The sequence below is a fragment of the Abramis brama genome (assembly GCF_963993115.1).
Source record: "Abramis brama genome assembly, chromosome: 1".
Taxonomy (NCBI): domain Eukaryota; kingdom Metazoa; phylum Chordata; class Actinopteri; order Cypriniformes; family Leuciscidae; genus Abramis; species Abramis brama.
Genome location: NC_139963.1, coordinates 45,070,881 through 45,096,643, shown reverse-complemented (window position 1 = coordinate 45,096,643; position 25,763 = coordinate 45,070,881). Strand labels below are relative to the sequence as shown.

The window sequence follows — 25,763 nt, the reverse complement described above, 5'->3', positions numbered from 1 at the left end:
TTAAATATATACATGCAAGTGTGTATTTATATATATACAAAATAATTATACACAGTACACACACATATATCATGTAGACAAACTTTTATTTTGGATGCGATTAATCGCGATTAATCTTTTCCCAGCCCTAGTTGATTTATTATTGTTGATTAACTGCGATTCCTTTTGTTTGAAACAACATTTTATGGTCAGACTTTGGGGGCTTTCATACACTCACTGTCTATTTTAATGTGATTGGAATTAATAAAAAAAAACATTTTTGTATGGCATTCATGTCTCTGTTCCTCACTAGTGCAACAAACCTGTGTGCCTTAAATTACAGTTTACTTTCATTCATGCTGGGTGTGGCGTCAGAGTCTGTTCTCTTAAAGCTGATTTTTTTTTTTCTAGTAGTTGAGCTGAATAATGACACTATTGGCTTGTTAGAGCTGCTTTTAAGTAGAATTAGAATTTGTTACTATAAAGCTGCTGCGAAAAAATCTGTATTGGATAAAGCACTATAGAAATAAAGGTGACGACTTACCGCTACATATTTACAAAATAAACCGAAATGCAAGGGTGAAAATATATTTGTTTCTCAAAAAAAATAGCAGTTTTGATTTCTAAGTGATCAATTTATGTTTAAGTGTTTTCACACATGATTATTGGATGTAGGTTAATCGTAAATGAATGTCATTTAAATGGCAGTGTTTTCTAAATGAAACACGAGCTGTTAGTTTTGAGTGATGTGTGTAATGTAGAGAACTGTGTTTAGAGTTTTGCTAAAAGTTTGTTTTTCAATTGCAAACTGATTGTAAAGCAAAAAATGTGCTTGCAGTTTTGCAGACTCTGAAGATTCGGTACACGAGTGAATGGTTTCACTCAGGGGCGGACTGGCCATCTGGAGCACCGGGACTTTTCCCGCTGGGCCGCTGGCCAATGTGGGCCGGTCCACCCGGTACACAAATATATAAAAAAAATAAAAAAAAGACGGAAATCATAATATTACATCTCTACGCAAATGGATGAGTGAGTCGATCGCGCGGCCGATGAGGAGTGTGTTTTGTATGCATGTGAGTGTTTTGCCCTCCCTCCCTGTTAATTAGTTTGGTCTACTCCATCTTGAAATACGCCCCCTTTCACATCTCATTTACAGAGAGCGAGAGATTGATCCGTTACAGCGAATTTCTCTGAGCAGATAATTACAAATAATTGTCCATGGATGAAAAGGTGGAAGAAAAGAAAAGGTGGAGCTGAAAAGTTAAAAAAGCATTAGATGTAGTAAATGCTGTGAAATGCTTCAAATGAACAGATTATGCATTTGGCGTGAAGGGAAGTTGCAGTTCAGCAGGCTCTGACGGCTCTAGTATTACAGCTGAGGTCAAGGATAGCGAGGCTGGACCAAGCGGCACAGTCAGTGTCAGAGATGATGAACCAGCGCCTGCTGATGATGACCAAAAACACCTCTCCCCCTCCCTACCTGTACCTGAGCCAGTGAAGAGGATGGCAATCAAACTGAACCGGTAAACTGAAATGAAATCAGTAGTAGCATTATTTAGCTCGCACTAGTAAACTATGTAGTTAATATTAATTCCAAACAGTGCTGAGAAATTATTTCTTAACTCAACAATTAGTATAAAATTTAAATAAACCCTATTGAATTATATTTTTTTCTTCCTAAAACGAGTTTCTTATTTTTTGTTTATCTTTAACTTAATTACATAATTTAAGATTTTGATGATATACTCTAATGTTTAAAATTTGATCATTTGCGTGTCGGAGAGAAATTTTAATTTGCTACTAACCTTTGTAGATTTTGTAGCTATGACCGTTGCAGATAAGACCAACACATCTTACACAATAAGTTTGCACCTTTTTGTCCATGTGGCTTTCTGGGCAGGTTTTATTAATATTAATAAATTAATAAACAGTATTAATATTATTTGTATTTGGCTAATTGCTTTACACTTTACTTTACACTAACACATATTACAGATATTGCTGAATAATCCCTAATCTGTTTTGTCTCCTTCACAAGAATCCTTTCATCTCTTATACACACAGACTCTGTTCAATCTTGATTCAGGAGTTGTCCTGAGTAGTGTATCTTGCACTGTGGTGTTAAATATTATTCTTCACATTAATGAGCCAATGTGTTATGATGTGGGATGTGGTGGGCTGCTGTGGGCCAGAAAGTCCAGGGCCACTTTTTGGTCCCAGTCCGCCCCTGGTTTCACTGAGTCTCAAGTTCCACTTTTAGTGTCCAAGCAATTTAAAAAAAAAAAAAGGTAAAAAAACAAAACCAATATGGTGTTCTGTCATTTTGAGATGTATTGATTATAATCGTTAGAAACGATTCAATTCACATTTATTTGTATATCACTTTCACAATACATGTACTTTCAAAACAGCTTTTCAGAAAATGCTTGAGTCTACATTACAATATTAGAGTGATTGTTATCAGAGGTGAATGTCTAAGTTATGTATTTCAGAAATGTACATATACAAATCACACAGTTAGCTAACAATTTATTAGTTTAAACAATATATTAATTTAAAGCAGAAACAATGAGCTCAATGAAATAATGAATACATGTTTTTAACACATGATTAGGATATATAAAAATGTATATATATATATATATATATATATATATATATATATATATAAAATATATATAAAAATGAGCATTGGTGCTTGTTGATTCAGTTTTCAATGCAGGATTTTGCAGAAACTAAAATGTTGAGTTTGCAGAAACACTCACCGTCAGAAACTCCCCAGAAGACAAAAGCAAAGAACATGATCATATTTGGACAGAAGACTAGAGACAGATGAAGACGGAGGAATGAATCTAGAGAGAAAATAGAAAATAACTTCAGTTTAATTAAATGAGCAAATTAAGTTTGAATTAAATGTTTATAATCGTTAACATACATTTAGTGACATTTTTATCTAAAGCAACTGACAAATCAGGAATACACCTTTTCATCCATATTTTGTAATAATATTTCATAATTTCATAATATATAATTTCATAATAATATTCTCTAATCAGTCTCATTTAAATGAAATAATGTTAATTATTAAAACCCCTAAATTAACTTTAATACAGCCAAAGAAAATATTTTCCTTAAAGTTCAAGGCTCACAACATTTCTAAATCCTTATTCGGGGAGGCACTCTTCAGATTGTGGTCGCCTGAAATGAATTTAACTAGAAATGAACTGAAATACCGGTGTAAATCCATAAGCCTCTTAACATTTTCACACACACGTACACGCACACACACGCACACACTGCATATGCAATCTCTATCACTTAGCAACAGTAAATTAAGTAAGAAATTCAACACTCCTTTATGGGGGGTGCAGCACCGACTGTCTTTGCCAAATGTCAGAAGAAAAGGAGAGGTGGAAGAAGAAAAGAAGAAACACACTAGAGATGTGGATCAGCACTAATGTCATCCGTATCCGCTGTTAAAAATAAATGATCCACACACTCCATTGATCTATTGCTGCTTACAGTTTTTCTGAATTGCTAAAACACATTTCTTGAGACCATCACTCACTTTCTCAAAACCTTAAACACAAAACCAAATCTTCAAACCACATTCACAGAATCTCTGACGCTTCTGGCAAAATCAAACTATAGACTCAAAACCAGTTTATCTGTGCTCAAAATCAAACAATAATTTCAGATCTTACACACAGCAAGTCAATATTATAAACTCTACAGATCATTCATTAGACACTACATCAAAAATGGAGAACACAGAATCCAAAGCATGAAGTTGCAGGAAAAAGTATGTTGGAAAAAAAAGTAAACAAATTTTAAATTATGTACAAAAGTATAGTAACGACAACTTACAGTAGTAAGGTGAATAAAGTGTATACTGTATCCACTGCACGTATAGTATTGTACTGAATATTGAATAGTAGGCCTATCGAATGTCTGTATATTCACCACTTGTTTACTGCGAAGTGACCCGACTGCAAAAGCCAAACAAGGTCACAGTAAAACTCTGCATGAAAAGCATGTTACAGTCACTCAGAAGAGTTGAGCAACTGCTAGATCAAGATCAGTGAGAGAGACTGATTCTGCTTCAGTATAATGTGTTTATAATGTCCAGGCTGGGTCCGGCCAGAGGACTTTATTCACATCTCAGACAATATCATCTCTGAAAAACCCTAAAGCAGATCCAGCCTTGACAACATTCTCCACTCCTGCTCTTCCTCATCCTCTTCCTCCTCGTTCACCACCTCTTATACACACTCTTCCTTCTCACCCTCTTATACACACTCTTCCTTCTCTCCCTTCTCTCCCTCTTATACACACTCTTCCTTCTCTCCCTCTTATACACACTCTTCCTTCTCTCCCTCTTATATTGTTTCCATACATTGTTGGTATCAACATTCAGTGCAACATTTTGAGTCAATTTTGGGACTCTGAACATCATTAGAAATAAGTGTAAACCATTTTGAGTCGTTGTGTGTAAACGATGACAACTGTGTTGTAGTTGTGTTTAACTTTTGCCTGCGTGTGTTTAGCGTTTTGAAACATAAGTGCATCACAGTGCGAAAAGTGTTTTAGTGAGTGAGAATGTGTTTAGAGTTTTGAAAGAAGAGTGCACGAGATTTGCAAACAGTGTTTTAACAACATGAACTTGTCTAATGTTTTACAGAAAGAGTGATTTATTCAACATATTGCTTTACACTATTGAGAATTTGATTCAGAGAATGAGGTTTAGTGTTTTAGCAATTCAGAAAACTGTAAACAATAAAGCAAATGCGTAGCCTGTGTTGTCTGCAAATTAGTGCCTGATGAACGATTAAGCTTTAAACGCTAATACGTCCAATTATTGTGTTCTGAAAACACTCTTATCAGAATAATCGCTGTTCAAGGCATATATATAATATAAGTAACACCAAAAACAACTAGACCAATGTTGTATATTTTACACACACACACACACACACACACACACACACACACACACACACACACACACACACACACACACACACACACACACTCATGTTTGTACATCTATCTTTGTGAGGACATTCATTGACATAATGCAATCTCTATCTCTTTACGTTAGCCTTAAGTTTTCCTGACGCGTTCACGATTAGTGAAATGATGCTGGTCATTTAGTCCCAGGGTCAAAAAAACAAAACTGAAATTTGGGTGTTTGTGATAAAGTATTGACCAGTGATGCTTTTTGCAATTATTTCTAATGCATCTGTTCACTCAGCACAATAATCTAGAAACAATGTGAATCAACACCACAAAAACTGAAGCCGCAAACTTTGCAAAATACAAATTTATGTCTCTGCCAATACATTTGGCCATGACTTCCTTGTTCACTTACCGAGTAGTCCTGGTTCCACTTTATTTTCAGTTGATAACACAGATCTCTGTTTGCTGTAAACTGTACATGTGTAAAGTCCTTTATCTTCAGCTGTCAGATTGTCCAGACGGAGGGAGAAGTTTCCATGTTGAATCTGATCAGTAAAGAAATGAGCTCTATCATGATAATCCTGCTGCTGTTCTTCTGCTCGACTCTCACCATCTTGATACAGATAAACCAGAGCCTCTGAGTCTGTTCTTCTCCACTCCACCTTCAGATCCTTCAGACCCTCCACTGGTAAAGGTTTAACACTATAACAGCGCAGAACCACTGAAGATCCCGGAGGAACAACCAGAGAAGCAGAGGAAACTTCCACTGTAAAACGAAAGAAAAGGAAAAAAAATAATTTTTTGTTCATAATGTGAAATTCTATTAAAGCAAAAGAAAAGTGAATGGTGTTTTGCACATGAAGACACAGTATCGAGAGACAAGATAAACTTACTGTATTTCTACACAATGCGCACTTTTCTTTTAATTATCAGTCAATTGATTTCGTTTGAACACGTGATTTTTCCAAAAAGATAAAGTTTCAATAAACTAAACAAGAACATTTTCTGTTTTCTGCTTCTTCCTGTGCATTTGTGTTCATCAAACTACCGAGCAGAAGAGTGATCCAGATGCACCATGGGTAATTTTACACTAGCTACACTAGAGGAAGCTGTTTAGTTATAATGTATGTTTTAGTGGCATTGCTGACAATAACAGACACTGAATGATTCCAGAAAGTTGATATTTGATCAGATGTTTTGAGAATAAAGTGAGAACATCATTAACAACAGAACGAAAGAGGCCGTGGATTAGTATTATTTTTTCTTTCTCATTTTCTCATGATATCACCTCAATTTTCTTGTGATCTTGACATAACAAATGTCAAACATAACTGAACATTAAACAGATGTTTCCCTTTACTCAAAAACACATAAAATATCACTTTATTAAAAATTTACTCTTCATTTCCAGCCATGTGCAAAGCATGCTGGGAACTAACAATGGTGTGACTAAATAAAACCGCATAATTGAGCAAATTCTCTTAAAATAAATAGGTAGCCTTTTTTCGTTAATTCTATCAGCTTTATCGGTTCCTCAGGTCAAGCCTCAATATTGTGCATGTTTTCTTAAAAAAAATTATGAATATGTATCTCTTGATTTTATTAGTAAAATGTTCTCAATATTTTCTATACAACACTGAACTACAATTTTCTTAATAAAATGTGCACAATATTTCAAATTATCACCTTCATTTTTTTCAATGGGGAAGGAGAGAACAGTGTCAATTTAGCAGAATTAGACTAGGTCACACAAAGTTAAATGCATCTCTACATCTTATAGGAAAACATATATCTGGAAATTGTGAGACATGCAGTCAACTGGAAACTGTGGGACATGTGCTGTATGAATGCACTAAATACTCTACTCAAAGACTGGCTTTAAGGAATGGACTGGAACATGAAGGAATTAAACAAATGGACATTACAACTATTTTCTCAAATAACTCCGGAAAGGTGGTACTTAAACACATTTCATCCTTTTTACAACAAACTGGACTGAACACAAGGATTTAAGTAAAAGTAATTAAGATACAGTAGGTGGCGATAATGCTTCATATGGTTGCAAGTCGCCAATAAAAAGAAGAAGAAGAGTGTGGGGGGCGTGACCAAGATGGCAGCCTAACTCAATTTTGAGAGTGTGCACCAAGTCGTTCTATAAATGTTGCTTATAAGCAGTAATTAGTTGCTCTGGTTCTTCATTGAGTTGTAACAGCCTGTTGCATCTTTGACAACTACTTTTTGCTTCACGATGGTTCGTAAACGAGGGCTCTCGGCGTGTTCTGGAAAGGGAGATGCCGTTTGGAAGAAGGCTGACAAAAGCTCTTCGTATCTGCGGGACCAGGGTTTGCAGTTCAGGGAGGACTTTCCCAAAGGAGATCGCGAAAGAAGGATGAAGTTCTGGCCGGAAGTTCAAAAAGCTCGAGCGGCTGGGAAAACTGCTTATTTTGTTGGAGGCAGAGCCTTTGTACAAGGGCAAGGTGAAATTCTCCTCACGGTCAACTGAGTTGGAAACTAATTCTGTTGAAGACATGTTGACTTCTGTTGAAGACATAAGACGCGTGTTTGCGTGATCTTATATGTATATCTGCACTTTTGGACAGTGAACTGTTTCAGTGGTTGAAGCGGATGATTTAAAAAAAAAAAAAATTATTGAAGAGGTGCTTATTTGCACAAAATACAACACATTATGGTGCTACATTATGCAGTTGACCTTTTTGCCAACTTTAATCTTATATAACTGACGGTTTTTTTTCTGTTTCGTTGTTTCAGAGTTAGTTGTTTGTCTTTTTCTATTATATCTTTGAATGCCAGGAGAAAACGTTAAGCGTTAGGCTTTGTTTTTGTTTACTAAGCGGTTTAATAACGACTTTGTATTTTTTCAAGAATCTCACTCCATTGCTTCTGATGTATTTTTGGAGATCACAATAGTGACATTTGGCTGTCTCATGTCTCAAAGGGTTTCTTGCTTGAAAAATAATTATAGAGGCGAGGTTTAGTATTTAGACTGTGATAAAAATGGCCACTTTATATGCTTAATTTTAAAATGTTTTAGTGTAATTTTTATAGTAGTTAATATCTATGTATGTAATTGTTAATCTGATAATGACCAGTTATTATGTTTGTTGGAGGAAATGCTTACACATTGGTTATTCAAATTTCCTGATTCTTATTTAATAATAGGGGGTGATATCAATGTTGTTTTAAATGAATCAATAGATAGGTGGCCACAAAGACACCCTTCAAATTTAAATACTAATTTAAAATTGTTTATGGACAGATTTGATCTGACTGATATATGGAGAGAGAAATGTAGGTTAGATGATATTGTGTATACCTGGAGTAACAAGGACGGCTCTAGACGTTCTAGGATTGATTTTTGGCTTATCTCTAACCATTTTGATTGGAATAATATTTTTGTTAATGTTTTGGCAACACCATTAACTGACCATAAGGCCATATTAATCAAAATTAATATTTCTCCAAACACAAATTGTAACAAGTATAATTCATACTGGAAAATGAATAGTTCTTTGCTTAAATTGAGTGCAGTTAAACAGGAATTGGGAAAACTCATTAATTATTATTGGATTAAAGCCAAAAAGTAAGGGTTGTTTAGTCATAATTGGGAATTATTAAAATTTGAAATTGGAAAATATTTGAGGAAGTTTAGTAGCACATTAGTTATATCACAACGTCTTATGGAAGAGGAAGTTGTTAGTGAAATCTTATAGCCATTTCTAACATTCCCACTGTGGACTTGTTAGAAGGACAGAGATTGCGTCTAACAGCTGCAAAATGAGCTTGATGATATGTACAGAATGCGAGCGCAAGGAGCCTTTATTCGATCAAGGCAGAAATGGTTCGAGCATGGAGAGAAGATGTCTGCTTATTTTTTTAAACTTGAAAAGTTGAGTGCTAAACTAAAGTCTGTTTCTAAAATTAATATTAATGGATCTATTACAGATAATTTTGGTATAATATCTAGCTTTTGCTATAATTATTACTCTAATTTATATACACTTGCAGTGAGCATAATATGACATCTTTTTGTTAACATTGTAAGTATGTAAAAAATTACTGAAGAGAACCAAAAGTTATGTGATATACCAATAACTATTACGGAAATTAAGCAAGCTATTGAACGTTTAAAATGTAATAAATCACCCGGTAATGATGGAATTACTACTGAGTTATATAAGCAGTTTTCTGAGATTCTTGCCCCATTTCTTTTTGAAGTATATTCTGAAAGCTTAAAGTGCTCACAGCTTCCTACAACTGTGACGCAAGGTATAATTTGTTTGATTCCTAAGCCCAAGAAAGATTTGTTGCTTATTGATAATTGGAGACCCATTAGTTTGTTGAATAATGTAAAATATTTGCTCAGGTCTTTGCCCAAAGGTTCAGATTAGTGTTAGATTCCATTATTGATGAAAATCAATCTGGGTTTATGAGAAACAGACATATTTAATAATATCAGATTATTTTTGATCTTATTGATTATTCTGACTTTATAAAAGATAGCTTCATATTTTTTAGATTTTTTCAAAGCCTTTGATTCTGTTGAGCATCCTTTTATTTTTTACTGTTTCGAACACTTTGGGTTTGGGGCTTATTTCTGTAATGCCATGAAAACTCTTTATGCTGGGGGAAATAGTTCTGTGAAATTAAATAATGGCACTACACAAAGATTTGATCTGGAAAGAGGAGTTAGGCAAGGTTGGCCAGTTTCTGTTGACCTCTTTCTCATTGTTGCTCAGGTGTTTTGTCACTTCATTAAATCATGCAATATAAAAGGAGCTCAAGTTGAAGAGAGGAGTGTCCTGATAAGTCAGTCGGCTGATGACACAACTCTTTTCTTGAAAAATGTTGATCAAATTCAGTCAGCTGTCAAGGTCATTGAAATGTTTGTCCAGTGCCTAATAATTAATTTACAAAAATGTGAACTGTTTGCTTTAAAAAGTTGCCATGCCAGAACAATTTGTAATATTCCTGTAAAGAATGCTCCAACTTATGTGGGTTTGGTTATTACTAAAATGAGCAGGAGAGAATCTCACAAAATTTTGACCCGGTCATTAAAAAAGTAAAGAACAGATTTAATATTTGGTTACAGAGGGACTCGTCTCTCAAAGGTCGTGTTCTGCTGGATAAGCGGAAGGTATTTCTAGGCTTACTTATGTAGCTTCCTCAATACATTCAGATCATACAATAAATAAGATAATTGATCAAATTATGCTGGAAAAAACGTATATTAGAAAATCTGTAATTGTTAATTCATATAAAAATGGTTGGCTTGATTATTTAGATTTTTCTATTTTAAATAACACCTTCAAAATTAACTGGTTGAAATATTTTCTAAAAACACTAATTCTGTGTGGAATATGATTTCTAAATCAGTTTTTGATCAACTTGGTGGCCTTTCATTTTTGCTTTTGATTACAGAATCGAGAAACTTCTAGTTAAACTGTCATCTTTTCACAGGCAAGCACGTTTGGCTTGGAAGTTCACACATCATTATTACATCTGGAATAATTGTAATATTTTGTACAAGCATAAGAGTATATTTTTGAAAACTTGGTTTGATGAGGGTATCCTTTTGGTTGGACAGTTGTTGAATTATCAAGGGTATTTAATGACTTATGATGAATTTCGTTCATACTTCCACTTCCCTGTTTCCCCTAAAGAATTTGCCTGTAATTGGTGCTATTTCTTCGGGTGTTGTCTCTTTATGTAGAGGCATTTCATACTCTAAACGTGTGTCTTTATTGCATCCAGCTGATACGTTCTGTGGTAAAGTTTGTTTTTTGACAAGCAAAAATAATAAGGCTATATGTTCCCTTTTTCAAAAAGAACTAGTCAGTAAACCACGTCATTTCCTATTGGTCAAGGTTTATTGGAACTATTAATTGGAGTAAGGTCTGGCTGTGACCTAATAAATATATTATTACAAATAAGGTCAAGGAAATTTCATTTAAAATATTGCATAAATTTTACCCTAAACATTTTCTATCCAAATTTAATAAAGACATAGATATAAATTGTTCATTTTGTTTTTTGCAACCAGAAACTGTACCTCATATTTTTTGGCACTGTCAATAAACAAAGAGATTATGGTGGGAAGTTCCTAAATTTATTAAAGACAAATTGGAATGCAACTTTCTTTTGTTAAAACCATTCATTTGTTGAATACATTTAAGATTTTGTGAAATGTCAAAGCCTTTTTATTGTTTGTGTGTTTTGTATTTTACAATTTTGTATGCTTAACCCTTGCATTTTTATTTAGTTCTTGTTCTGTAATTGTTGCTCAAGCAATAAAAACAACAACAACAGACGTGTGTCGGAGTTTGTTGTATCAGTGTGTTACCGCTGTCGGCTTCAGTTGCCGTTGGTCGGAGTCAGTTTTCACCCGACTGAACTTGTTCAATCTGTGTGTTGTCGGGTTGTGTAATGTCTGAGAGTGTGATGTGATTTTCCAACAAATGACCACAAACTCTGACGTCATCTGACCTGGACACAAACCGTTGCCATGACGATAAGGCAAGTCCCTTGCAAAGACTGCAGGTTCTGGGCGTGCTTAGTAAATTATTATCATCATTATTATATGTAGAATAGATGCTGAAACTGATTAGGGACCACCCGAGCAAAATCTTGAAATATGTAAATCTTCTGACTGCAGTTCTCTGCATAAATTCAAGTAAGTCTTCACCGTCGCAGAAACCACAGCTTCACCCACAGCCTCTTTCGCTTCACTCGCCGTCTTTTCAGGCAAAGAATGACACGCAAAGACTTTAGTAACAGTAACATTTTGATTGTGGTTACAGGATCATCCGTTTCTCTTTACAGAGAAGGGCCAAGTTTAACGTTCAAGTCATTCACAATTCTTGAATGAGTTTTGAATACATTTGACCTCTTTCCTTATGCAAAAGTTCCTTGTGTAAGTGTTATTTAGCCTGTTGATTTTTCTTCATGGTATTCAGCTCAGCAGCAACGAGAGGTTTTGCAAAAACACTTCAAATAAATGTGAATATCTACGTTTTTTTTAAGCTTATTGGAATCGAAACTAGAATCAATAATAATCAGAATCGATACGCAGAATCAGAATCATAATGGCTCAAATTCAAACGATACCCAACTCAATCTCTAATGCAGGCAAGCCCATATTAGAGGTGAATAAACATGTACTGTCCCATCCAGGAAAACATGTTCAGAATCCATATATGGAGGAGATTCTTTACTGTGAGACTGGAGAATTACACCAGCTAATGTATGAGCAGATTACAATATTTTACAATCATATTTATGACTGGATTTACAATGACTAGTTATGTGATAATCCAAATGTAATACTGTATATAATCAACCAATGAAAATCATGTATTGATTAGACTCAGTGTTTTCTGTTTTATCTGTTCACTTACCGCTTAAACGTGAAAAGAGATCATCATCATCTAGGGAGAAAGAAAACCAATAACAACATTTCAGTCAAAGTTAACAAAAGCTTTAAAATGTAACAGGCCAAATATTCAGTAATCATTATTTAATTATCACAATTACATTAAATTATTTGTTGTTTATCAGTGATAATTTTAGTAGCATCCGCTGTTAATTAATTTTTGTTGTTCTTTTAAATTGAACAGTTACACCAGTTAAAACACTGCAGACACAAAGAGTCTCTGGACACTTCAGACACATTTAAAAATGTCCGAGTTGTTCATACAGTAGATATCAAAAAATAAAAAATAAAATGTACAAGCAAACTTTAAAGGGGTCATGAACTGCACTTTTAAAAATTATTTTACAATGTTGGTATGATTTTTACATCAAAAATGGTCATAATTTAGAAATTAAAGGCCATTTGCTGATTTTAGCCTCTGATTTGAACTCTGTTTGAAGAGGCGTTTCTGTGTGAGACTTTTGCTGTGAAGTTTTACCTGTGAAACTCTCTCAAAAACTTTCAGCACGTTTTTACTATTACAGCTGATGAGATTTACTAATCGTGAAAAGTGCTGATTATAGCACTATATTTAAATCTACTCTCGTCTCATGAGAGATTGCAGCGATGAGCATTAGCAGACGACAGACATGAATACAGTGATCTCGTCATTGCAACTCCATTTCTGCACTCAAGAAAACTTTCATCATAACTAACACCCGATGTAAATAAGAGACTCATTGTGCAGTGTAGACACTCACTGATTTTAACGGGAGTTTTGGTGAGAGTCCAGAACTCATTCACTGATAAACTCCTGCTGTTTGATTGACAGCTCCAGCCATTAGCGTTCTTTGATCACTTTCTGTATATAATTTAATCACAATTTAAATAACATTATTTTCATGCTACTAAGAGAAACAATGTTGCAATAACCGTTTAGTCAATACCTTGATTTATTTTTTTTCACATTGGTTTATATAGCGCTATTCACAATGCATATCGTCGTTTCAAAGCCGCTTTACAGGAAATGCTTGTGTCTACATAATAATTTAGAGTAATCTGTTATCATGACTGTCCAAGTGATGTCCATATTTCAACAATGTACAGTTCAAGTTAATATAAATCATGCAGTTAGCTAACACATTAATTTTAGGCAGAAACAATGCGCTCTTTAAGCAATTATTACAAGTTGTGATCATAATCAGAAATCAGAAATCATTAGATGCGTTCACATGAAGCATTGTATCCGATTACAATCAGTCTAAGAGTTCACTAATGAAAATGCTCCATGTAAAACCTCAATGAGAATAAAAACGCCCAAACAACTGTAATGTCAATGGGTTTGTGAGGGGTTTAAACCTTTTCTAATCTGTACGATATGACGTGTAAACACTTGATTGGATGGAAAACCGAAACTGGAAAGTTTTGCGCTTGTGCAATAACGTAGAAATGGCATAATGACGCACAGAACGAGCTGATGTTGTCGTTGAATATAATAAATGACTTTTGTGTTAATCTAAAATTGTGTTTCCACTCATCGTCTGTGAAGCTGCAGGACAACGCTGTCCCATCAGTGCTTGCTTCACACTCTCATCTGCAGACGCTTTGTTTCGGGTGTGGGAATGGGCATTTTTACATGTCAAAAGATTAAATAAGATTTGAAGCTGTGACATATAAATGCACACATCAACCCGATCACTTTATTTAGCGTTCATGTAAACATGTTCGGTAGTTTTACTGCATCCTCTTCAGGAGAAAGCAGTTCTCAGTGCCGTCGAAGTTGTGCATTTCTTTTGTAATATACAGGCTTGTTTACATTATATTTTATCTATAAAATTGTTACTGTGCTGTATATCATTTAATTTTAACATACAACATACAGGTACGCGATGTCAGTCACCTAAACGAGTGTCGCATCAGTCTTTTCACGTGATGGAAATGCCCGATGCCTTGCATAAAATAAACTAATTTATTCGTAAGGATACTAAATCTAAATACTTTGGATGTTAAATATGTCCTAGAGCTGTTCACTGTTTGTTTATGGGCAGGTTATGGACTCAAATTGAGTTGTTTTTAACACAGTTTGTAACACAGTTGTACAGAGACAATCACATAGTTGAAAATAACCTCTTTCCAACAGTAGGATCCTTTGAAAGGTAAAGTTATTTCTAGTCCAGTTTTTTTAGTCCTTCTCGTCTCACTAATGTGTCAGTCAAAGACACGATGATGTAGAAGGCGGCGTTGATCTGATTCTTGTCTTTCGTCACACTATTACATCATAATGTGACAACATCAGAAACGAGCTGTTTTCAGAGCTTGATTTGTATAAAAGTTGTTTTTGGACTAACAAGGAAGTTTTGAGAAGTTTTGAGTTCTGAAACTTACAGTTTTTGTGCTATAATGACCTCTTATCAAAATATCAAGGAAAAACTGATTTCTTGATTCATGACCCCGTTAAGCAAAAAAAAAAAAAAAAAGTGAATGTGGTTTGAAATGTTAAGACAATAGATTGAAACCCAAAATATAAATATTCAGTAATTTTGCATTTGTGAAACTTTAGTGGAACATGTTAATATGATGAACTTCATCAGTTTAAATTGTGCTTTAAGTGCTGAAACATCTTTGTTTGGCCACTGCATGTTTGACAGGCTTATTTGCATAAACTCATTTTATTGACATTTTATAACAGAACTTGCTTTACGGCAAAGTCTGTCAAGACCAATTTAATAATGGTTAAAACTGCATCAACTTTTATTCATCTATTATTCACTTACCCTTCAAAGTAATCTGAGTTGATAACACAGATCTCTGTTTGCTGTAAACTGTACATGTGTATTCTCCTTTATCTTCAGGTCTCAGATTGTCCAGACGGAGGGAGAAGTTTCCATGTTGAATCTGATCAGTGAAGAAATGAGCTCTATCATGATAATCCTGCTGCTGTTCTTCTGCTCGACTCTCACCATCTTGATACAGATGAACCAGAGCCTTAGTGTCTTTTCTTCTCCACTCCACCTTCAGATCCTTCACTGGTAAAGGTTCATCACTATAACAGCGCAAAACCACTGAAGATCCCAGAGGAACACGTGTGTATTGAGAATACGTCACAGTGAACCCTGAAAATGAAAATGCAGTTTGTTACTAATGTGAAGAATCATGAGGGGGATTTTTATCTATCTATCTATCTATCTATCTATCCATCCATCCATCCATCCATCCATCCATCCATCCATCCATCCATCCATCCATCCATCCATCCATCCATCCATCCATCCATCCATCCATCCATCCATCCATCCATCCATCCATCCATCTATCCATCTATCTATCTATCTATCTATCTATCTGTCTGTCTGTCTTTTTTCTCAATCACTTTGGCACATTTTTGAAACAGTCTTAACTGTTTTCTGGAACACGTCTGCAAGACATAGTAACTCACTCAAAACATGCTTCAAAATCTCATTATTGTGTCAATAAAATAAAAAAGTGTTTTGTTTTTTTCATCGTGTGAGCCAAACTGGTCAAAATGTTTAGATGTTTTTATTTGTTATAAACAAATTTCATGTTTTTTTCTATTATTTTGTTGACTCTAACTGCTCTCTATACTGTACAGGAATGTCAGTTTTGTCTGCGGAAATACAGATTCAGGGAGTATGTAGAAAGTGACTGGGAAAAGTCAACACTGTCGTACACAAAAAGAAAATGAGCATTTGCAGGGATGGGCAGTATTTCAGATACATGTATTTAAAATACGTATTTGAAATATAAAATGCTATTTTGTATTTTAAAGCCTTTGGGGGGAAAAAAAATCAAAATGTAATTTGTATTTAAATACATTTAAGATGAGTAGGCTACTTTTGTATTTTCAAAATACATAAAATACTTTTTGCCAGTCAACCTCTTTCTCAGGGTGATTTTGTGCTTCAACTAGTTCAGTTGAGTGGTAATCTGAGTCCATGATGTGTGTAGTGTCAGTGGGAAGAGTGTCCTCTGCTGGCGTTCAAGAGCATCACAGCTGGCGGGAGTGACAGTATTTATACAGTACTGGTGTATCATGTAGCTGCTGCTGTTCAGAGCTGAGATGTTCCTCCATGTTCAAAAATGGTGGTTATTGTGCTGTCAGCAAACTCTATATATACATATACATATACATACTTGATTGGTTGATTGGTAATATTGCGATTGCTATTTCATTAGCCAATTGCCAATTTAGCAAACATTACAAACATTCCATGTCATCATCATTTTTTTATGGAATTTAACATATCTGACAGATTTTGATCAATGAATGGATCATTTTACATGTGATGGCTCACACAATGAAATAATTGTTTAGAAGTTGTGAAGAGTTTGACAGTTTCACTGAGAATCAACTCATCAGTTTTGATCAACAAGCCGTGTGCATTTAGTCATTGTGCAAATTGTAGACAATTGAACTTTAGGCCGTTTCTCAATTCCAAGAACGCCAAGAGCGGACTTGCGTTCTCGTCGAGACCGGTCTTCCCTTACGCAACAAAAATATATGGGAATATACTGCAAAATATAATGCTATATCTTACATAATACATTTCCATATATGTAAAACTAGTGCTTATATTTTTCAATATACTGCAATATATGCATTGACCATATGGTTAAAAATCAATACATATATAATATAAATGAAGACAAAAATAGCATTACATGTAATATTCACAAAGTTGTATCCTTTATCATGGAATGAGTTACAACAGATCTCTAGTTCCCAGCATGCTTTGCTTCTGACTGACTGTTAAAGGAGAGCAAATGTTCAAATTAAGTGTTAAAGTGTTTTGCTCAATATTAATATGGGGAGATCTATTAGTGTTTTCTGGTATGTGTGAGTTTTTGGGGCTATTGTTGTGCTGAAGAGTCGAGCCTGTGGTTCAGTTGATGATTGGCTGAATATTATTAAGACTATAATTACTACATTTTAACAGTAATGTCTGTGCACTCCTCAGCTCAGTGACTCTTGGCTAAATGCTTAGTACATCCAGGCGTGCTTTTGATAACTAGCCTGAAAATATGAAACCTTTATAAATGTAAATAATTAAATAATATAAGAAATATTACATTATATATTCTCTATATATGTGTGTTTATTTTGCATGAGTAAATATATTTGCAATATATTACACATGCAATTACCATGTCTAACCACATATACATCTATATATTATGAAGTGTATTACTGAATATAAAATTACATAAATTATTATATATTAGTAAAAATATTGTCACACATTTTTCAATATATGAAAAACAGCAATTCCCTATGTATTATTCAATATATTGTAATATATTAACACAATATATTATTCTGTATATTTTCAAAAATACTGTTTAATATATTAAACATTCATATATGGGAAATATATTTTCGTTCCGTAAGGATAGCCAGGCGACCTTGGAAGAACTCGGACGGACGCGAGGACACAGAACACATGTGTGTGTGAGGACTGAGATGTGCTGCTTACCATCTCAGCAAATAGCGGTTAACGACCAAAGCACAATAAATACAACATAACATCACAAACAAATGTCACAACTTATTAACATCTCTTTCATGTTATTATAGACATTGTTTTCATATAAGTTTTTATCTGTTTTATTTTACCGTGTGTATTTATGAAAATGAGTAGCCTGTGTTATTTGTCAATGTTAAGATTCTTTTTAATATGGCAATAATAATACTGGCGCTTTCCCTCTGGCGCTCCTCATTTGGGAGTCACACTTGTTATCTTTGCGGGAGCGGTATTTCTTTTGTATTTTGAGAGGATTTGAAGGTACTTATTAATATTAATGCAATAATTATTAATTATTAAAATTAATAATTATGGTTAATTTGCCATTGAAAATAATAAACTTTTTTTCTAATTTAAAAAAAAATATTTTTTCAATTAATGCAGTATTTCAGATTAATATAGAGACTAGGCCTTTTAAATCCAATTTTTAAAGTCAGATTAGCGCCATCTGTTGAGAGAAAATAAAATAAAACATGCAATTTCATGGTGTTACATGTATATCTCTCTGTGGAGAGGCTTGCGAATTCTCTAGTGCTTTTTGGACAAAATGACTTACTTTTAAGATGTGGATTTGAATTTTAACAAATAATACTTTTTGTCAAGGTTTATAAAAAAAAAAATGTTGATGTGAAGTGTACACATTTTTGCATTATTATCACTGCATTTTGTTACACGTAACATTAAAATTCAATAGAAAATGTACAAAAATAAACAGGAATGCTTTATCACAGCTTAGTCTGGATCTGATCTCCTTTCAACCTCTTCTTTCAGTCTTCTGACACTATGCTGTATGGTAATAATCCTACCAGTTCACTTGTGTTTATGTGTGTGTGTGTGTGTGTGTGTGTGTGTGTGTGTTTCACTATTGATGTTTTAGAGTTTCACCCCTCATTGCTGAGCACTTTTGTTTCTGCATCGTGGCCGATTTGTAGATATTTTTTGTGTTTTTGCCGATTTCCCATTCATTTTTGACGGAAGAGCACAACTATTTTTTTACGACCGCTTAGCCTGCTCGAATCATGCCCTCAATTTTTTTGTGTGTTCACATTCCAAATGCCATAAAAGTCACCAAGTTTCGTTTCATTCCGATGTGATTTTTAGAAATTCAAACCAGAAAATGTTCGGGTCAGAAATGACCGAAGAGCACCAGCTAACAGATTTTTATCATCACTTTATTAAAATTAAGCAAAAGAGATTGACAAATGTTTACTTTCACGAGCTGTCATGTATTTCGAGCTTGCAGAGGGAATCTCTTAAGTGAGAACAAGAAGTTTAAAGCTTACAAGCTTCCATATGTCGACCGCCTTCCGCGTCTTCTGGGATTTTTAATGGTTCGAGAATTAGACCCGAACACATCCGGGCACTTTCATGAGTCCTTGTACTTGCGTTCCTGAGAATTACCCTGGGTCTCAATGTCCATACTATCCATCCTAAACAGTATGTGAGATTAAAATAAGTGTGTCCCAAAGAATAGTATGTTGAAAAGAGTATGCCAGCAGTCCCCGGATGGTCTATTATTTCCGAAAGAGTGGATCCATGCACACTCTAAAGGCTAATATTGCCCACAATCCACTGCAACTCACTGCACTTATGGAGGAGGAACAACTAACACAAGCAAAAAGTGTTAAAAAAAAAAAAAAACGACAAAACATGGTGAATGCGCAACCGACAGTAAAGGTTTAGATAAAGGTTTGAGTGACTAATCCAAATTTAACCTGATAAAAAAAAAATATATATGTATTTAATGTTATCCGTCTTATATTTCATCGGCAATAACAATGTGGACTTTTATAAAGATCCGTTTGGCCATTAAATGAGGAATCTCTGCATGAAAGACCCGTGACTGCAGATCAACGTGCTTCTGCATTTCTCTCCCATACGGTAGGAAATTAAATGTGGAGGATTTTATCTTTGACAAGATGATTGACAGGCCTGTTTGTGTGACAGGATGCGTGTAACTAAGCGACAGAGAGAAACCGTTAAAGACACAATTGCATGACGTGATAGTTTGTCCCAAAGCGTGTCTCCTCTTCTGCTACACACTCAATAGTAGCTATGCACTTTTTCTTCACCAAAAAAGTACATACTTTAAGGGCGTAGTATAAGTAGGCGAATTGAGACGCAGAATTGGAATTGAACTTCGAACTTCAACGGTTGATGATGACGTAGTATGAGAACACGAGGGCGCAAGATCGCTGAAAAACGCATGTTGAGAAACAGCCTTACTCTTTTGCACACATGTGCCAAAGCACAAGCAATTTACTTAAAGGAGAAGTTCACTTTTAAAATGAAAATTCTGTCATCATATACTCACCCTCATGTTGTTTCAAACCTGTATGAATTTCTTTCTTCTGCTGAACAGAAAGGAAGATATTTAGAAGAATATCAGTAACCAGACAGTTTTTGGGTCCCAGTGACTTCTATAGTAGGAAAAAAAATACTATGGAAGTCAATGGGACCCAAAAACTGTCTGGTTACTGATATTCTTCTAAATATCTTCCTTTCTGTTCAGCAGAAGAAAGAAATTCATACAGGTTTGAAACAACATGAAGGTGAGTATATGATGACAGAATTTTCATTTTAAAAGTGAACTTCTTTAAAGTGTAAGTTGCAGGTTAACCACCACAACCGATTAATGTGTAAATTAAGTGCTCAATATGTATATATGTAAACATTTCTGTCTTAAAATGCGTTAAAATAACATTTATTGGGGTTTCTTCAAGGTAGCGCGTTTTTACAGCAACTGGGTGATGACGTCATAGAAGGAAGTTGCAACCATACTCCGCTAGACTCCTACTGTTTGTGGCTCGATTATTGAGAACGACTGGGAGACTGGGGAGGTGGGAAACTAGTGTTGTCAAAGTACCGGTACTTCGGTACTGAAAATGTGACGGTACCAGCATTTCTGTAGTACCGGGTATATTCGGTACCCAGTAATAGGCAGCTGCGTTAAGTCGCTTCCATGTTTATCTAAGCACGGGGCTCCAGACTAACTTTTATTACTATGATGAGCACTGTAGCCGATATACCACGAGTGTCTGTGTATATTAAACGGCAGAAATACTATTTATATATTAACATTGCGTTCTATGTCTCTGTGTGAATGAATGGCGCAGACGCGCGGTGTCATTTACCACACACACACACACACACACACACTGAAGCACGAGTGATGCGCGCGCTGTTTTCAGTCTAGCTGCTGCCAATCACGATATGATGACATGATGAAATTCATCTCCAGAGCCACTCTGAGTCATTTTACCGTTTCATTTGAGAAAAACTATCGTCATGTCATACACACACAGAAACTCAACGGTCTTCACGGCAACCCGTCAAAATAAAAGTTCGGTTTAACTTTGCGTGCATGCTGCCTGAACCTGTTTGTTTTGCGAATAGCTTACTCTCATTTCAGGCAGGATCACGGTCCTCTTGAAGCCAGCACACACGATTATGTTTACAATTAAGTTATTTCAATATAACTGCTAGCCTACTTGCCATTAGACTACAGTAACTCTAGGCTTGGAGTTCCTTTTGTGACGTCACGCTCAGCCTAGTGGAAGGGAGAGGGAGTGCTTAAAACCACTAAAAAGTACCAACTTTTCATATTATATTCAGCATTTTGGTATGAAAAACATACAAAACAGTGGTGGGTGGGTCTTATCTTTATGTTTATTGCATTTTCTTCGTGAAAAATTTTACCTGCAACTTACACTTTAAATCAATAAGAAATCCAAATCTGATGTGGACAAGAAACTAACTGGTCAGAGATCTGAACACTGTTTTGAGAGAAAAAAGTCACACATTTGAGAATTGATAAAAACTGTAATTGTACTGTTTTTCCCCCACTGGACTCTGAGTGCATGACATCAGGATTTTACATGATGAGTGTTACACTTAAGAGTCCAATGAAGATAAAGACGATAAAATAAAAGTAAATTTATATTTATTAAATAACACAAACTCAGGTAGATTCACAGACAAACAGCAACGAATCAGGGTTTCTACACACAAGCAATAACAGACAACGGAGCAGAAGAATTTGAAGCGATTAACAATGTTGCCAAATGCTTTCAATAGAAAGTAGCTAAAACTGGTTGCTAAATATCGCCAGATGATGTCATACTGGCGAGTCCACTGATCTGATCAGTTGTGAGTCTCGGAATCAAGGTTTGTCCAAGAAGTTGCTGGATTTGTCACTAGGAGATTGAAAAAAGTCTCAAAAGGGGCGGGGAAGTCACTAAATCTAGTCTACTAAATCAAAAAAAAAAAAAAAAAAAAATCAAAATTGGCAACACTGGTGCTTAAATACACAAGATAACTTATATAACTTATAACATATAATGGTACAACTTTACATGCACTTTTTTCTTGCACCTCATCATCAGCAAGAAAAGTCTCATTTGTCAGTTTATGGGACAGATTAAGGGATGAACTACAGTGTCTGTTTTTGCCAATGTTTGTGCCATCAGTGTTTTGAAATATATTTTTAAAAGTGTCTTAGGGCATTTAGTAGTAAGTAAAGCACAAAGCATTTTTTTTTGAATGAAAAATCTGAACTCTGCCTTAGTTTCAGACTAAGACCTCAATGTCCTTCAGTTCTGACAGGATATTTTATCATTTCACCATTATCCACTCATTTAGTCATTTTGTGTTGTTTTATATACCTTGAATGTTTAATTGAGTTAAACATTATTGTGGACTGGTCTGTTATTCTTGTATCATGTTGAAAGTTTGATCATGTGAAAGTCTGGCTATTTGGGATTAAAGCCTCACTGAACCATTAACTCTTTCCAAAGTATTCTGTTTAGGCTATTTTATCATTATTAACATGTATCGCTTGTCTTCTCTACTTTCTCTTAATCTTCAAGTCCCAAATGGACTACACCAAATAAGAATATTGTTACCATTATGTGATATGCAGTAGATCAGACAGCAGAGCAGAAGTGCAGATCCAGATGCAGCAATCGAGAGAATCAACACCATTATTTGTAAAGCAGAGAAACCTGTGAAACACAGACATCAGTTTCTGAACACAGGGGTTATGGGGTCAATTTCCTTCTCTATTACCATAAACAGTATGTTGTTTATTTGTGCAAATATGTATTGTTTTTAACACACACACACACACACACACACACACACACACACACACACACACACACACACACACACACACACACAGGAAGTGTCCTAAGGGTCATAAGGTGTTCACGTTGTAATACCTGTCATTATGCACATTTGTGTCCTCATAAACCATCTACACTGAACAAAATTGATTATTGCACAGGTGTGCCTTGCCCGTGAATTAAATATTCATTCCTCTACCATAAGCCGTCTCCAAAGGCATATATACAAGGACACACACACACGCGCACACACACACATACACGAACACCCACAATCAAACACAGCCTTAAGGAAAGAAAATATATTTCCATATATTTATGATCAATATATCAAATGGTTTGAATATATTGAAAAATATATATTAAATAATATATAGATGTAGTATATAGATTAATATGTTACAATATATTGAATAATACATGAAGAATTACGGCTTTTCATATACTGAATAATATTCGACAATATACTTAATATGTTGTACACTGTAAAATATAATTATTTACTCCAAAATAATTAGTTTACTCCGAAAACTTGAGGAAACCCATTGCATTAAATTTCAAGCATGTTTTAAGTCGCACATTTTTAATACAGATCCGTACAAAAAGAAGAGTCTGAAATAGATGTTGCTCAATCTATCAGGAAATAATATACACGTATCATGACATATTCAGAGAAATTACGCTGACAGTTTTATTTCCAAGATGATGCATGGTAAACTTTATGCATGTTAAACGATATAGTGCAATATAGTAAGAGGATTGTATTATTATTTATTGTATATTCAAATCAATTTCTGCAACTAAACCCACATTATGTTAATGTTTAATGCATAATACGTACATAAAGAAATATATTTTTGTCTTGTGCTTAAATAGTGTTAAAAAAGCTTATTTTTCAGGCTGGAGCAGCCAATGCACATGTGCAGTCATAATCAAGAGTCTCAGAACACTGTTTCTATAGCAACCAGAGCTTCCAACGGCAGCTGCAGTGAGCGATGACTTTACCAATCAGTGATTGGCTCTTTTATTTAGAAGGCGGGACTTATTCAGCCATATTGTGTGTTGCACTTTCTCCCATTCATATTAATGGAAGTACACCGTCTTTAATATTGCTCCAGATTGCACGCATTTGGGACAGAGTGAAGACCTTTCTTATCTGTGATCGCTATAATTTGTACAGTATTATGACAAGAAATTAACTTAAAAGTTAAAAGCTTGAATAATTATGATTATTTTGCTTGAAAGTATGTTATCAGAACGTTCTTACTACTTTGGGGTGATAAACGTATTGCTTATTAAAACTAATATTGATGTCACTGTATAGAATTCTGTTTACAACTGTCTTCATTTGTGCATCTTTAAAGTACCTGATTGTTAAAGTCTGTGTAAAGGCATTTCAGAGATTTGTTTCTAAACACGTTATAAATCTTAGAAATGTATTGCTGAAAACACGTTACAAAAGACTGCAAACTATTACTGAATTGTGGAGTTAGACCGTTAAACTTTGCTTTACCATTTTTGTGTTCAGGATTGTTTTGGGTGGGCCTGAAATCATGGCTCGATGACGCACTGGAGCCACTGAGCATGAGCCCTCCCCTAACACTATAATAACTAGAGCTCAACAGCATCAATGGTTCACCTGCTCAATCGCAAGTTCCTGTCATTACCGTTAGTTACTACAGCCTACAGTTTGATATCTAATATGCCTTCGCCACATAAATGCATATTACCTGATTGCGATAATTTACAAAACAGCAAGGCTCTCCTTACTTAAATCTCCTAAAAATGATGATATCAAGAAGAGGTGGATTCATTTTGTGAAGAGCCACCTTGATGGAGAGCTGAGAATCACCACCAACACCCGCCTCTGCAGTGAACATTTTACACCGGATATTTTTTACAAACTTTCATCTGAGGCCACTGGGATTCACTCAGTGGAGTAGTCTACGTGATACGCAGGTATACGCCGTATACCCACTAGAAAAGACCAAGGATTTCCGTATACCCACTTAAAAAAGCACGAGGATACGTAACAACTTCGTTTTGTGTCAGAAAGTAGTGCTGTACAATGAATCAAATCTCGATATGGACTAGTGTATATGAATATTAAAGTTAAAAGAGACTGGGGTATATTACAGTATACTCACTACAAAAAACTTTATTGGTTAATTTTTTTTTTTTTTTTTTTTTGTTACTGGAGAATGGTGCCGAACCGACTATCTCCTACCTCGGCCTTCTTCCCGTCCCGCCGGCATCTGGCGCCATCGTCGGCAGTACGTGCCCACCAATGAGTGTAAGTTTCCCGCGAGTGGGCGTGGTTTCAGCACTGACAGCGGACATGCCCCCAGAGATTACTTTTTTGTTTTTTTTCAAGATTTTGATAACTTATTTTATTTACTTGGCATTTATCATTCATATTTGGCTGGGTGGTTAATAACAGTTTTTCTGTGGTGTGACAAACTCAGAACACATATTTAATATTGCTTTACACAGACGTTAATATGTGGGGATTCTGGTGTTTAGATTGCACTCCAACAACGCCATTTTAAACAATGCACTGTAGTATGGGATTAATATCCCGTCAAAACATGTATTGCGGATCAAAATAATCAATCAATAATCAAAATAATAAGCGTGAATCAAAAATGTAAAAACACATGTAAAAATAGGCTATATTGCACAAACTTAAAAAAAAAAATTATGCAAAATGAACAGAATAACAAACAACGT

General features: G+C 35.0%; 1 protein-coding gene across 3 annotated transcripts in view; it reads right to left on the bottom strand.

Moving 5' to 3' along the window:
• LOC311088170 (uncharacterized protein) overlaps positions 1-25,763 on the bottom strand; it is a 60,553-nt gene that overhangs the window by 21,969 nt on the left and 12,821 nt on the right. Inside the window, exons 4-9 of one of the 3 annotated variants that reach the window (XM_084121875.1) lie at positions 22,812-22,910; positions 15,142-15,480; positions 12,354-12,383; positions 5,351-5,704; positions 2,745-2,831; positions 1,460-1,507 (exon numbers count right to left, since the gene is read on the bottom strand). In XM_084121875.1, the coding sequence (XP_083978001.1) occupies positions 1,460-1,507; positions 2,745-2,831; positions 5,351-5,704; positions 12,354-12,383; positions 15,142-15,480; positions 22,812-22,910 (957 nt within the window). The remainder of the gene's footprint in view (positions 1-1,459; positions 1,508-2,744; positions 2,832-5,350; positions 5,705-12,353; positions 12,384-15,141; positions 15,481-22,811; positions 22,911-25,763) is intronic. The other 2 variants (XM_084121876.1, XM_084121877.1) reach the window with 2 other exon arrangements.